The 14,582-nt window shown below is 44.3% G+C and overlaps 1 protein-coding gene across 2 annotated transcripts in view; it reads right to left on the bottom strand.

Annotated features, from left to right (window-relative positions):
* The window catches only part of CPNE8 (copine 8), a 2,424,038-nt gene that overhangs the window by 1,896,470 nt on the left and 512,986 nt on the right, over window positions 1-14,582 (bottom strand). For both annotated transcript variants that reach the window (XM_069629223.1, XM_069629224.1), the window contains one exon: window positions 10,115-10,161. In XM_069629223.1, the coding sequence (XP_069485324.1) occupies window positions 10,115-10,161 (47 nt within the window). The remainder of the gene's footprint in view (window positions 1-10,114; window positions 10,162-14,582) is intronic.

Below are 14,582 nucleotides of genomic sequence, written 5' to 3'. Positions count from 1 at the left end.
CAATCCTTATATCTCAGCCTCTCAGAAACCATGCATGAAGGCTGAGTGTCTTGACCTCTGGATGGAGAACCCGATCTGCCTCTTGTAAGAGAAGATCCTCTCTTTGTGGAAGACGTATTGGAGGGCAGATGGACATGTCCAGAAGGTCTGTGTGCCACGTGCTCCTGGCCCAATCCGGGGCAATAAGGATCATGGATTTCCTGAACTTTCTCAACCTCCTGATTACATGAGGAATCATGGGGACTGGAGTAATCGCGTATAGGAGTGGAAATTTCCAGTCCACTATGAACGCATCCCCTAGAGCTCCTATCGGGGGAAATTCCCTTGAGCCGTACACTTCGCACTTCCTGTTGACACTGGTCGTGAACTGATCCACTTGAGGGGTTCCCCAAAGGGCAAAGATCTCTTGAAGGACTTCCTGAGCTAGTTCCCACTCTTGAGAGACTGTGCTCTGCCTGCTCAGAGCATCTGCCGCCGTGTTCAGCTCTCCGGCTAGGTGAACTGCCGACAGAAAGATTCCTTCTTACATTGCCCAGAACCAGAGCTGCATTGCCTCTCTGCACAGTGGTAGTGACGCTACACCACCTCTCTTGTTGAGGTAGTACACAGCCAGTGTGTTGTCCGTCATTAACAAGACATTCTTTCCCCGTACAGAGGGCAGAAAGGCCTTCAGCGCTAGTCTGATTGTCCTCAGCTCCAAAAGGTTGATGTGTACTTTGGACTCCGATAGAGACCAAAGGGCTGCTGATTGTCAGATTGTTGGGGTGGGCTCCCCACCCAGTGAGTGAGGCGTCCGTCACAACTGTTATCTCTGGCCATGGTTGCCAAAGAGATTCTCCATTGAGCATATTTTCCTTGCAAGCCCACCATAGAAGATCTTGAGCCACTCTGGTCGGAACTTGCAGAAGTTCTGACATTTCCCCCGAAAATTGGGACCATTGAGTCCTGAGGACCCATTGAAGGGATCTCATTCTCAATCTGGCCTCTGGCACCAGAAAAATGCAGGAAGCCATGAGGCCGAGCAACCTCAGAAAATCGAAGGCCGGCAGATGCTGGGCATTCGGGAACTTTGCTACCATCTGCATAATGTGATGAACTCTCATCTCGGGAGGCGAGGCTTTGCCCGAGGAAATATCCAGGAATGCTCCGATGAATTGGAGTCTTTGGAATGGTATCATATTTGACTTCTTGTAATTCAGGGAGAAGCCCAGTCTGTGTAGGAAGTGGCAGGTCATGTTCAAATGTTTGCAGGCTTGTTCGGGTGAACGTGCCCTGATTAACCAATCGTCCAGGTAAGGGTAGACATGAATCCAACCTTTCCTGAGACTTGCTGCCACTACTGCCATCAGCTTTTGTCTGCCCTGCTGCCGAACAACCTCAAGCCGTCAAATGGCATATTAAGTAGCCTGGCCTGCACGTCCAGTGCAAAGCCCGACCTCCTCAGCCACGCAAATCTGCATAGCACTGTGCTAGATGCCATGGACCTACTGATGCTGTCAGCAGTGTCCAGTCCTGATTAAAGGCATTCCCCCATAGCCTCCTTTCCATCTTTCACAATCACAAGAAAACCTTCTCGCTCCTCGCCAACAGGAATATGTTCAGCCGCCGCTGTCATACAATCCCAGAGGGTGTATGTGAATCTTGCAAGGGTGCAAGTCACATTCGTCGATTTTAATGCCATGCTTCCCGAAGAGAAAATCTTGCGAGACCATGTATCAATCTTTTTGTCATCCCTATCTGGGTGAATTGTAGGGTATGCCGAATGCCTAGTGGATGTGGCTGCTTGGATTACTAAACTTTCAGGTGACAGATGTTTTGTTAAGTATTCAGGATCAGAAGAAGAGGGCCTGTATTTGGTTGTGAATTTTCTATTTACCGCAGACCCTGATTCAGGGGCTTCCCATGCAGCCATCACCATCTCTTGCAGAGCTATGTGAAAGCGAAGGACAGGATCCTTTTGAGGACCCTCAGATAGAATGTCTGTCATGTCATCCTGCTGGTAAGTAGGGGAACATCTGTTCCACCCTGTGAATTCTGTCACCTTATTCATAAGTCTCCTATATCCTGAGTCTGCATGATCAGCAGGGTCAGGTCTTTCAAAATCCAACTCAGGAGACGTGTCCAGACCACTTGCTGTCTGTAGACACTCATACAGGTCAGCCATCTTAGAGTGAGGATCAAGTAACTCCTCAAGAACATCTTTTGTCCCAAATCTAACACCAAAATGAGAGATGTCCTCTTCAGAGGATTGCTCTTCAAAAATGGAAGACATAGATTTGAAAAAATCTTGTCTAGACTCAGGATGATGCCTTTTACTTGGTGATTCAATGGGCATAGACCTTGGCTTCGACAAAGAAGTCAATTTGGGTGCCGGAATTAGAGTTGACTTCGATAAAGGCATTGATGTTATCGACACAGACTTCGACACAGTCGTGGCTCGAGCTCTTTATACTGTGGATGAAGTCGACGTTTGACGGCAGTCTTCGAGGGACATCGACGACGCAACCTCGAACACAGCGCCCTATGGTGGAGATTTTTTTTTCCAAAGCTGCAAAGCTAAAGATTCGAATATCTAAGATGAGGAATACGTGGGAGGACACAATCCATTTGAAGAGGGTTGCTGTTTATCAAAGCTAAGTGTAACTCGAAATGCCAGTTGTTGGCTGCAGGCTGTAGGGATAGCTTGATTGGTGAAAATAAGGCGGTATGTGAGTTTGATGCATTTAATTTTCAATTATTTGAAAAAATGGGATGGTCTCCTGTATTCAGCTTTGGTACTGATTACCTTACTTTAAGGGACATTTTTAGGGAAAAGATTAAAAGATGGGACTGGGAAAATAATGACCTTCATTTGTTTACATTACGCACCTACTCTTATGTTGCTAATGTTACCCATTGTTTCCTACACGCTCAAACCTACCATTACCAAAGTCCGATTCCGGCGGTTCACAACTTTATGCTTAGATTAAGGACAAATCAGTTACCTTTGCTAGTTTTGAAAGGGGCAATACTGAAAATACCGCTAAAAGATAGGATGTTTCGTATTTGTAACACTGAAGGGAAGCTTGAAACCCAAAACATGTTTTTACGTAGTGTGTTGCTTTGGGCTTTACTCATTTGCGTCTACTCGGGAAACATGCTTGGGAGTTTGAGTCTTTAACTACAATTGAGTTTTGGGACTTATGTCTGAACTCTGAGTCCATATAGGCCTTTATTGTGTATGGCGTACTATTGTTAGAGTATTAGCCTGAGAGATCAAGACATGTTTAAATGTAATGTTGTTATATTTGATGTAATTTTGTAAAGATTCTTTTAGAACCATACACAAATAAACTAACTGTAACTGTATGTTCCAATTTGGTACAGTTCAACCTCTTTTTTTGTCACATTAAAGTCTGTTTCAGGCTCTGCCTTCATCAGCCTTATGCTGAACTCCACCAGCATGTAGTTATTGAAAGCGCAACCTTTTTCTTTTGGAATGTTCAGGGATTTAGCTATCTCTCACATCATGCAGTGTCCGATTTATTTTTCTTCCAACAATGGACCATTTCCCTTCACCAGAGTACAGTGATGTCTTTTTTTGCCTTTTTTGTAGCAATCTCTGCACTTTGTCTCCCTTTCCCAGAATGTAGTGTCTTGTTTGATTTATTTCCAACAAAACAGAAACTTCAGCAGAGAACAGAAATTTACTTTTCTATATCCTTGGAATGCTTTTGGCTTTGCCTCACTCTCTCTCAGAATACAGTGTCTGGTTTTGCGATTCTTGTAACACCGGACACTTTCACTTCTGTTACACTCTCTCATTGAGCCAAAAGGGAATTTTAGTTGCAGAATACACTGTGTGCACTATATTGTTTTCTTCAAACAATCTGCATTCCTTCCTTTCAAACCAATATGTCTTTTTCTCAAATGTGCCATGCTTGGGACACGACTCACACTCACAGTATGCAGTAATGGTTTTACCCTGCTCACTGGTTGCTAAATTCACAATCTTGGGGCGAATGGATTCAAGCTTTCTCTGTCTTGGTTACTCAGCAACTATGCGTCTGTCTCTGCCATGTCCCCCCTCCATTCATTGGATTTGTTCTCCTTCTCCCTGACTTGTTTAGGTTATGTTGCTTAGATGGACAACTGGTCACTTTAGTAACACTATTCATTAACCTCTAGTAAGATGATTGTTTTATGACTTAAGACATTTTTCCCAAAATGTTTTGTGTGAGCCAAGTTGATTGGAGTTTTAACTGGAAACACAACATCTCACGGTCAAGTAATGTTTGAATAGAGCCAGCCTGTTGAATTGTATTGGCTGCATGACTTCTTTCCACCTCGAGATTCTTTTCTTCACTCCTTAGATTGACCCTGTGCTGGATATATTCAAATAAAACCTCTGCCTGGTTGCATTTTCTCTGAATTTAAATATTCCATGATAGGCACCTCATCACCCGGAACCAAGGACAGAAAGAATGTGGTGCTATTCAATTCTGTAGCTTTTTCAAACCCTTCCACGAAAAGATAAACACAGCCGTTAAAAGAACCCATGTGCTTTGACAATAATGCAAAATGACGAGCCTTTCTCCCTACTCGCGACAAGAAGTGTTTAGAGAAGTAACCCTGGACGAACCCGTGTGGAAAAACCGCTCTCTTATCATGCAGGAGGCTCTGCAGAAATACAGATAGTTCAAAGGACTCAAGGAGACGAGAGGTTTGCAGCTGATGGAAGGGTCCTGCAAATTCATGGACACAGATGAAGATAAGTCACTGAACAGGAAGCCAGTAGTTCAAAATGGGACAAATTCAGTAAAAGAACAGAACAGATATTTACTGGTCTGTGTCAGACACATAGGGCCTAATTCATGGAACGTTTAGCGCGATGCAAAGTGACTTTATACTGCCAACAAACACGTTGAACTGAGCCAAATTGACATAGCGGTGCAAAGTGTATTTTTGTTAGTTTGTTTATTTATTTATAAAGCAGTCCAAACCCTCAGGTATCTAGGCGCATTACAAGAATTTTCCCATGCTTAGTTACAATTTTTGTGGCGCAAAGTCACTTTGCACTACAAAAGTACTCTTTGCACTGTGCTAAATCGACCTAATTCACAGAAAAAGCACTAAGTCTGCGCTACTTAATGCTTTTTTTTATTAGGTGGATTTAGCGCAGTGCAAAGAGTACTTTTGCAGTGCAAAGTGACTTTGCTCTGCAAAAATTTGCACTGCTCTGTGAATTAGGTCCATTTCAATATGTTTTGGCAGTGCAAAGTCTTAATCTGAAAGTGAGCATGAGAGTTGGCACCTGGGCACAATGTCAATCAAGGATGGATGGTGCGAGAAGTCCTGTGAATAAACCTTACTACCACTCACTAGGAGTGGGGAAGATGTCCATCAGTACCAGAAGCTGAAAAGAGAGAATAGCCCCAGAAGTTAGCAGCAGCTGCAGATGCCTCATGGCAGGACATGGACATGAGTAATGGTAATGCTAAATGAAGGGCAGAAAAGTGAGGGGAACAACGATGCTGAGACAACACTCCATAAGAAGGTGCAAAAGGCGTTTGCCATGAAACTACGCCGACTCCACAAAGGACGACACTCATGAATATAGTTCAAATGCGTTTTGTATTTGGTAGTCTGTGCAAGTGTCTGGCAGCACAAATATAGAGGTCAAAAAGAGAAACGCAAAAGAAAATCCTCATAAGAAATTTCTCAGAGGTCTCTTTGCTTGTCTACCTGGTGTCACTCAGCCTCGTAAGCACATCTCAGCTTGATAGGAAACATCCTTGAATCCTGCAAGTCATTCCCTGTTGCGATATGTAGGGTAGTATCTCTCAAGTAAAACAAAAACTCCTGTTAAAGTTCCAAACTTTGCCGCAGTGAGGTTCTATGTAACCCCCAGAGGTGAGGTGGCTTACCAGGGTCCCTACGTGCTTGGCATCACTCTGTCTATAGTGCATCTCTGGCTCGGGGGACAATCCTATTACCCAATCCCGTTTACATTTCTCTGCACCAAATTGACACTTGCTCACGCCTTGAGGCCTTTCTTTAAGTTGCAACTTCGACCTTCAGGCTGTCAGCTAATATCCTTAACGTTTTGCTACAATTTTGTTCCCTCTCTCACTCCATCCAGGCAATGTTTACACTGGTGTTGCTCTCCTCTCTGATTGTAGCTGGCCCTGTACCTTTAAAGAACTTCCCACCATCTACTTTACCTCCTTCCTTCCTAGTTTTTGCCTTACTCCCCTGATATTGATATTCCCACTTCTCCTTGGGGTTCTCCTCCTATAACCTCTTCTGAACTTCTCCTGCCTCCTTAATGTTCTATTCCTCCAAGCACCTCTGTTCTCTCGCCTTCTTCTCCAGCTTCCACTTGCTCCACTCCTCTGTCTGTACGCTCTGGTCTTTCAGCTCCCCCACCTCAGCCTTCAACCTCTGTTAGGGAGAATTCTCTGTTAAGGCTAATTCCCCCACCCGAGTGAGTCCCCCAGCAGCTTTGCTGGATTTTTGGGGTTTATTTTTTTCTCCTGCTAAGAGTGAGACTCTTTTTCTCCCACTCTTAGACATGATTTGAGATAACTTTGACTTTGTAATGTGTTTTATGGGCTATGGGGTCTTTTACTCCATAGGGTTTCATGTATTTTTGGTAAGTGTGTTACACAGCACCCTCAGTGCAGTAACACAGGGGTGTCATAGTGACCCCCAAACATAGACTCCATACCCTGGGACTGACTACTGTCTCCCAGGGCATGTAAAGTCACCATTGACTTTACTAGTCTTAAATTGGGAACAGAACCAGTACAAACCATCATATTGTGGAAGTACTGGTAGGGGTAATTAGATTGCCCCTGGGTCTGTTTTTCGATGGGGCACTGTGCAGTCCCCCCTCGTTAAGTTTCTGGATGGTGGCAGTGGTTACCACGCGAAATATTCCACCAGAATATTTCCTATGGGATTTTCCCATTCATTTTAAACGCACCACTTTTTGGTGCAATGTTATAGATACCGCTGGGTTATTTAATAGTTATTCCCCGGTTGGGTCTTTTTGCCAGGACTCGGTTTTAAAATGGCGTTTGTGGTCGCCTCTGTAACTCCAACCCAAGTCGAGCCCTTTGTTCCACTTTTTGGCGGGCTTCTCCACAGAAGCCTCCAAAAGTGGTGCCATTCTGTCTGGGTCTACAGGATGTGTGGGAGGGGGGTTTAGGCACCCTGGACTGAGTTGCCTCGGCAACTCAAGTCGCACTCTTGTGTGATTGGCCCAGTGGTGAGCCGCCCGGCTCACCACTTAGCATGTTTGAGTGACAGCTAGGATAGATGAATGGGGGTTTTCTGCATAAAAGCAGGGCTTTGGGGACTGGAACTTCAGAAGTCGCCACAGGACCTAAGAATCCGACGAGGGAGAAGCTGAGCCGACCTACAACGACGACACCACCGGTGGAGCCCTGCTGAACCGACTCGCCACTTCTTCCAACGACAGAGGAGATCTTCATCCTGAAGAGTCTTCTTCCTTTGACTGGTGGGGATAACCAGTTTGCCCGCCTTTTCGCCTTCCCGGATAATCTTGTGGCCGCCTTGCCTGTGCCAAGCACCCCGGCAACCGGGATACCACGTTTTACCACTACCGCGAATAAAAGGGTAGTACCTTTCAACCGGAGAACTCCGCGGCTGGTTTCTTCCCTGGCAGTGCAACGGCCATCAGCTTTCCTCCACATCGAGATCTTCTCTTCCTCTGGACGACGCCGCGACTTGCACCCACTGCCAGGAACAACTGCCTCCGCTGGAGGATTCTCTCCACTTTCAAGGTACTGTGTGCACCTGGCCTCCCTCGCAACGGTCTGTGTGGGGTGTCTCGGAAATTCTCAATTTACCACTTGGGTTGGCCCTAGGCTGGCTAACTGAACTTTTCTGAGCTGGACTAATTCCTTTTTAAACTCTCTGCAAGGCTTTTCAAGCCTTTTAAACTGTGTGATCTTGGGCGCATTGGTGTTCTGAACTTTTTGCTCACAAGTAGACTTTGACTTTCCTGCCTTGCTGAGTGCTTCTAAAGTATTGTGTTGTGTGCTTTTCTAATTTCTGCATTTCCCTCCCTTTTTTGATAACTTATTGGAGTGCCATCTTTAGTTAAGCGCTCACCTCTGTCTGAAAATAAGTGGTGTTAACTAAGACATGTCTAATAAGGAATAAGGGATGCATATATATTAATAGTGACTGTGTTTTGAACTTGCTTACAATAATAGTGCTGGAGTGTTTCTAAGTGTCTCTTTAAATAAATAATTATATACTTTGATACCAAAGCTCTGGTCCGTGTTTGCTTGTGCTACTGTATTTTGGTACCTATCTTGTATACTCTATATACTGTCTAACTCTTCTTGAGAGAAGTCTGGCTGCTCAGCCACAGCTACCATGTAAATCTGGGTGGTACAGACTGCTACCAATTGGGTTTACTGCCAACACCTGTAGTCGTAAGCCTTTTGCAGTGGTCCCTAAGGGAACTGCACAGGTTTCTGCCTAACAACCTCCACTCTCTCTACTTCTCTTCATGCACCCTAACATTTCTCCACTTCCTCTCCATCTACTGTGCCCTCAGTCTGCTCCACTTCTCTTCCTGCATTCTCTGGACTCTTCAACTTCTCCTCCTGTACCTTCTGCATACTTTATTTCTTCTCATCTCAGCACCGGTTTGTGCCGTTAATCCAAACACCCTCATTCAATATCATTTTACTGTTTTTCATAGAAACATGAACCCTTTCCTGGGATGGCTGCTGTCCATGGCCTGCTCATGTCAACGTTTATTGTTCTGAGTTTGAGATTGGTTGCTTCTTAAGGGTTCAGCTGCATTGAATAACTTTATACACGTACATTCTGCTCAGTGAACCAAGCCTATAATAGGCTAGTGTACCATCTTTGCGTTGATGGCTCATGCAGTGAAGCGGACAGGTAGAATTTGCAGAATAGCGGTGGCAGGGCCAAATAAGTTCGGTGTTTAGCTTGTGGGCAGCAGCACCTGTGCGAATGGAATAATGCTTTAAACAAAAGTTGTTAATCTGTACTTTTTCCATACCCCTTCCGCACACTAGCTGGTCCACATAGATGTGGGTTGCGTTGGTTGTCTTTGCCTTCCATAGGAGGACATTTAAAGGAAGGATGGATGGCATTCAGAGGCAACAGGAGTACACCTGATGTGGCAGTTCTATGCCCCTGCTCCCATTGTTCTGGGGTGGACCAGGGGATCTCCCCATGTTGCCTCCATACCCCACATCCCGTAGCGGGTGGTTAGTAATCCCAACACACACCCTAGGGGCAAATCAGGTGACATTGTCACACAATACCTGACCATGAGTTGTTGTGTTTCCAGTTAATACTCCAATCATCTTGGCTCACACGAAACATTTTGGGAAACATGTCATAAGTCAAAAAACAATAATCTTACTAGAGGTTAATTAATAGTGTTACTAAAGTGACCAGTTGTCCATCTCAGCAACAGAACCTAAACGATGCTAAAGATATGTAGGAAGTGGCTTTATATATGCATTGATGCAATTGAAATAGACAACAAAGTGTCACTTTTATATTATTTCTAAATTTACAAAACTTGGTTACTGCAGTTCACCCATAAAACAGCATAATAGAGACTGGACCTTGACATTTACATGTTAGGTTTACATGAATTATTAAACACATTTGCACATTTTACATTATCTGTTTCTCAGATTATAATCATCATCTCATCTTCAAATAAATAGAGCACCATAGGTCAGAATATGCTTCAAACGAAAATGGTTCTGAGTGCATTCAGTCATACAGCAGAGTAGAATGATCACATGTATGCATGAACTGTGTCTGTTTATCAAACACAGAAGAATAGAAGCAAGTACATATTTTAATTTCCCGTGACCATTTAAACGTCTTTGATAAAACCACGTAGAGCAATAAATAACATTACATACGTTTATTTGTCTGGATATTTTCCCACGAGAGTTGTTTTTTTTGCTCTAAAAACTGGGCTGTTACTCAGCACAAAGAGGCCACAAGGGTGGTTATTGTGCAACAAAGACGACGAACCCTTGACAACATCAAATAACACAATACTTTCATATTATACGTATTTTGTAAAGAAAATAAATACCTCTCTCCATTCTTTGTTTCCAATAGCTTGTGTATACAATACGCACACTGCAAGAAAGTCAAGCAAAGAAAATCACTTGTAAGACGGTGATTGATTTGTTTTCATGATTAGGTTACAATATGCACACCCCAATGAGGCACCACTATTATCCATCCGTTTCAATAAGAACAAAATATAATTGAAACCAGACTGTAAACGTGTTCTACATTTGCACGCCGTTCATCAAACTTGATATTATCACAAAATGAAAGCGTTAATATTTAACCTACCTTTCCATACCTCGAAAACAGTGCTTCTAAAATTGCAAATATAATCACAAATGGGGCAAAAAAGTGATGGAACATCACACGAAATCACAAAGGTCATTATCAATTACATTAAAGTCCAAAAAGAAAGACATCACTTACGCAAGTGTGGTCGTAAAGGGAAGAAGCCTCAATCCATCCCTCATATTAAAATAGAGGGCAATGGCACTACACTATCCTCTCCCATCTGCAGCCTGATAAATGTTCTGTATAATAAGTGAGAGTGTTGGCTTCCTCTCATTCTCAACTCAGTTTTAATGTGGTGTTAACACCCCGTTCCAAGGGCTGGGATGGTGGCAATGGCCAGGCAACCCAAGCTAACACCCGAGTGAAGCGAAGGTGGTTAACGTGGGCTCTGGGACATTATCCCCCCGTTCCAGCCCTTGGAACGGGGTCTTAACCTCATTAGCACCCTTGGTTACCAAAGGGGTAACCTGGGGTGCTAAAAAAAAAAGTATTTTCATTCAATGAACATGACGCTGCACACGTCCTGTTCAATGAATGAAAATACTGATCTAAAATGGCCACCATGGTTAGAGAATGCAGGGCTCCGTACAGAGCTTTGCTTCTATGACCATGGCAGCTGGGAAAGGGATGCGGCGGTGGGCAGCCGCTGCCACAATCAGGTAAGTAGGGATGGGGACGGGTGTTGAGATATTTATAAAAAAAATACATTTAAAAAAAAGATGCAACACCCATGGGGGGGTGAGATCGCGGCCCGCAACGGGGGAGGCAGCCTGCGTGTTCCTTGGAACGCAGTCTTACATTATAGGGTTCAGCCAACGATCCACGAAACCTGATTGGCTCTCTCTTAACCAAGGTTCTTTTCACTAAATTTCAACGGTTTTGTTGTCATGTATTATTTATGTTAAATCTGGTCACCTTAACTCTCTCCTAGCTAAAGTTTTTCACTGAATTTCAAGGGTTTTGTTATACTATAGTTTCTTCAGGGCACACTAGCCATGCCTTCGTCTGTGGCCACTGTACATGTTTCACCAATAGGTTTCTTTGAGGCCCACTAGCCACTGCCTTGAGCCATGGCTGTTGCTCAAGGCCTATGGCCATGGCCACTGTACATGTTGCACCAATAGGTTTCTTCGAGGCCACTAGCTATGGCCTTTGGCCATGGCCCGTGGCCACAGCGACACTACATGTTACACCAGTAGGTTTCTTCTAAGCTCCCTAGCCATGGCCTTCAGCCGTGGACAAATAGTTTTCATTGGGGCCCACTATCCATGGCCTTTGGCTGTGTCCTGTGTACATGTGGCACCAATAGGTTTCTTTGGGGCCCACTAGCCATGGCCTTCGGCACAGAGACCCATTACCCCCTGGCCTAGGAGATGTGATCACTTTCACCCCATTCCCGCAGGATTCCTCTGATATTTCCTGATGATGGTAACAAACTAGACATACACCGGCATTGAACTACCCATGCATGCGGGATTCCTCTGGCCTTCACCCGGTAACGCTTGAAAATCCCAAACTCTTCCCTGAACTCAGAGGCACTCACCAAGTGCCCCCTCCTCTTTCCATGGTCCCCTCACTCCTCTCAATTGCTTCTTTCACCTCAGGATCTCTCCTGGCCATTACACCATATCACAGTTTAGTTTGTGTGATGCTTTTTCTTCTCTGACGTAGGCATGATTGAAATGCGAGTGCTGAATGTCAGCGGTTTCGTTGCGTTAAATCTGATCAGCTTACTTCTCTCTAAACAAATGTTTTTTTAGGGACTTTCAACGGTTTGCTGTGATGTGTCAGTGCAACTGAAGGGCATTTTGGACTGTGCAGTGCATGCACTTTGTTTGAAGCATATGACTGCTGCAGAGGCAGCGATTTATCCATTCCAGTGCTGCCTATTTTCGGGCACACCCTGTCAGAGTGGTGAAAAGGAACCGGTTGCAAATGCTGTGGCGCTTTTTACTGCCTTTATTTTGGAACATAACCTCCCAATAGCCACATCTGGCGTATGGTCCCAAAGTGTGCAGTTGCCAAAAAATATTCATGTGGCAGGAGCAAAACCACTGACATTATCAATAATGCGCTGGCCCAAGACACCATGACATCTTTGCTGCAGTCCCTGGCATGCTAGCCATTTATACTAGCCATCGATTGTAGCAACGGCACAGATGAGAATCTGTCCCCCCTGCTGCTCAGGTACTTTGATCTTAGTGTGGCCATGTTGTGATCTCTATATTGGATATGCCGGTGTGTAAAATTGCCACAGCAGATGAGGTTTTCAAAGCCATAGAGGCCTCTTTTAATAAATACAAAATGAGCTGGGACTTGCTATATGGGTTGTCTGCGGACAAAACCTCTATTAACATGGGAAAATACTACTCTTAAAGGACTCTAATTGCTGCAAAAAGTCCTCAGGTATTTGTAATTGGGTTCCCATGCCATCTCCTCCATTTGGCATAAATAAAGGCTGTGTAGCACTCAGGGTGGATGTCGATAATGTTGTGGCCTCAACGTATATGTACTTTGCATGTAGCTCTCAAAAGAAAGAAATGGTAAAAAATGTTGAGCTAGCGGCTGTATAATATAGGAACATTTTAAAACCTGTCCCTACGCAATGGTTGTTCTTGGGAAAAGCCCTAGATCTCATTCTTCAAGAGATGCCTCTGTTGAAATCATGTTTTAGCTCTGATTGTGAGAAAGAATAAGAGGGCACAACATTGGCGGAATACCATTTGTGATCCAAAAACAGAACTTTATTTGACTTTTGTAGCCCCATACTGCCCCTTTTTCAAACTATGAACACTTGCTTACAATCTGAACACACTGTGTTACACAGATTACACCCTGCAATGGAGAGTGGAGATAGAGCCGCTTTCTAGGTTTGTTAAAGTGCCGATAACAGCTGAAAGTAAATGTCTGTTGAATGTGGTCTATGAATGTGAAGACAATCAGCTGGACAACAAGATTGTCACTGGGTTTGCCACAAAGCAATTCATCAGGCTGTATGCAGATGAGTTTGTTTGTTTGTTTATTTATTTATTTCTAATGCGCACCAAATCCGGAGGTAACAGGGCGCAGCAGTGCGAAGGTTCAAGGCTTACAAGGTTACAAAATAGTACACAGAATCACAGAATACATTTACAAGTAACATTACAAGGCAATGTAGCATAGTTCACATAAGATTCTAAATGTGCAGGTTATATACAATTAAATTCCTCATTGCATAAAATAGGAAGTGTGCAGGTTATATACAGTTAAATTCAATCTATCAGTAGATTACAGTGATGGGCTAAATCATGAGCATTACAAGGCAGTGTAGAGTTATTTATGTTAATGTTGTAGATGTGCGGGTTATATACAGTTAAGTTCCTCATTGTACAAGATTGAAGTGTGTAAATAAGGGAATAGTTTCTTACCTGTAACTCCATTTCTCCAGCATTGGTATCTTTCATGGATTCACATGCTTAGAATATTCCCCGTCGTCAGGCTGGGAATCCCCGGTACATTAAATAGACCCTTTCCCGTAGGAAAACTTTTTCGACGCTATGCGTCCTATCCACCTCGTTTTGTATCATGCGTGCCCGCGCCGTCAGGACGCCATGATATAAATACAGGACCCGCCCCCGCGCTCCCTCAGATTTCGGCCCCCAAAGTAGTGGGGGAACCGGTTTGCATGCTCAGGGAGGCAGGAGGGCGCATGTGAATCCATGAAAGATACCAATGCTGGAGAAATGGAGTTACAGGTAAGAAACTATTCCCTTCTCCAGCATTGGATCTTTCATGGATTCACATGCTTAGAATAGATTACATAGCAGTACCATCCCGAAAAGAGGAGGCGTGCATGCAAACTCACATACTTTCCTCACAATGCCCGTTCCCTATGGTCGTGTACCCATCAGCAATAGTTAACATAGAGAACGAACAATATTCAATCATAATTGCAACAAGATCTAACCCCTCAACCGGGGAGTACCTTATTGGAATAGGTGTCGAAGCACCGCCTGTCCCATCCGAGTATCTTCGGCATGTTGTTGTGGCAGGCAGTAATGGCGGGTAAAAGTGTGTGTAGCCGCCCAGGTAGCCGCCATGCAGATGTCCCCCAGAGGGACTCCAGACCACAGCGCCGTCGACGATGCCGCCGCTCTAGTTGAATGAGCTCTTGGGCGTCGCAGAAGAGGCTTCCCAGCCTTGGAATGGCAGTACGA

Source organism: Ambystoma mexicanum, chromosome 12 (assembly GCF_040938575.1).
Source record: "Ambystoma mexicanum isolate Mex_15411 chromosome 12, UKY_AmexF1_1, whole genome shotgun sequence".
Taxonomy (NCBI): domain Eukaryota; kingdom Metazoa; phylum Chordata; class Amphibia; order Caudata; family Ambystomatidae; genus Ambystoma; species Ambystoma mexicanum.
This window is presented reverse-complemented; position numbering and strand designations above follow the sequence as displayed.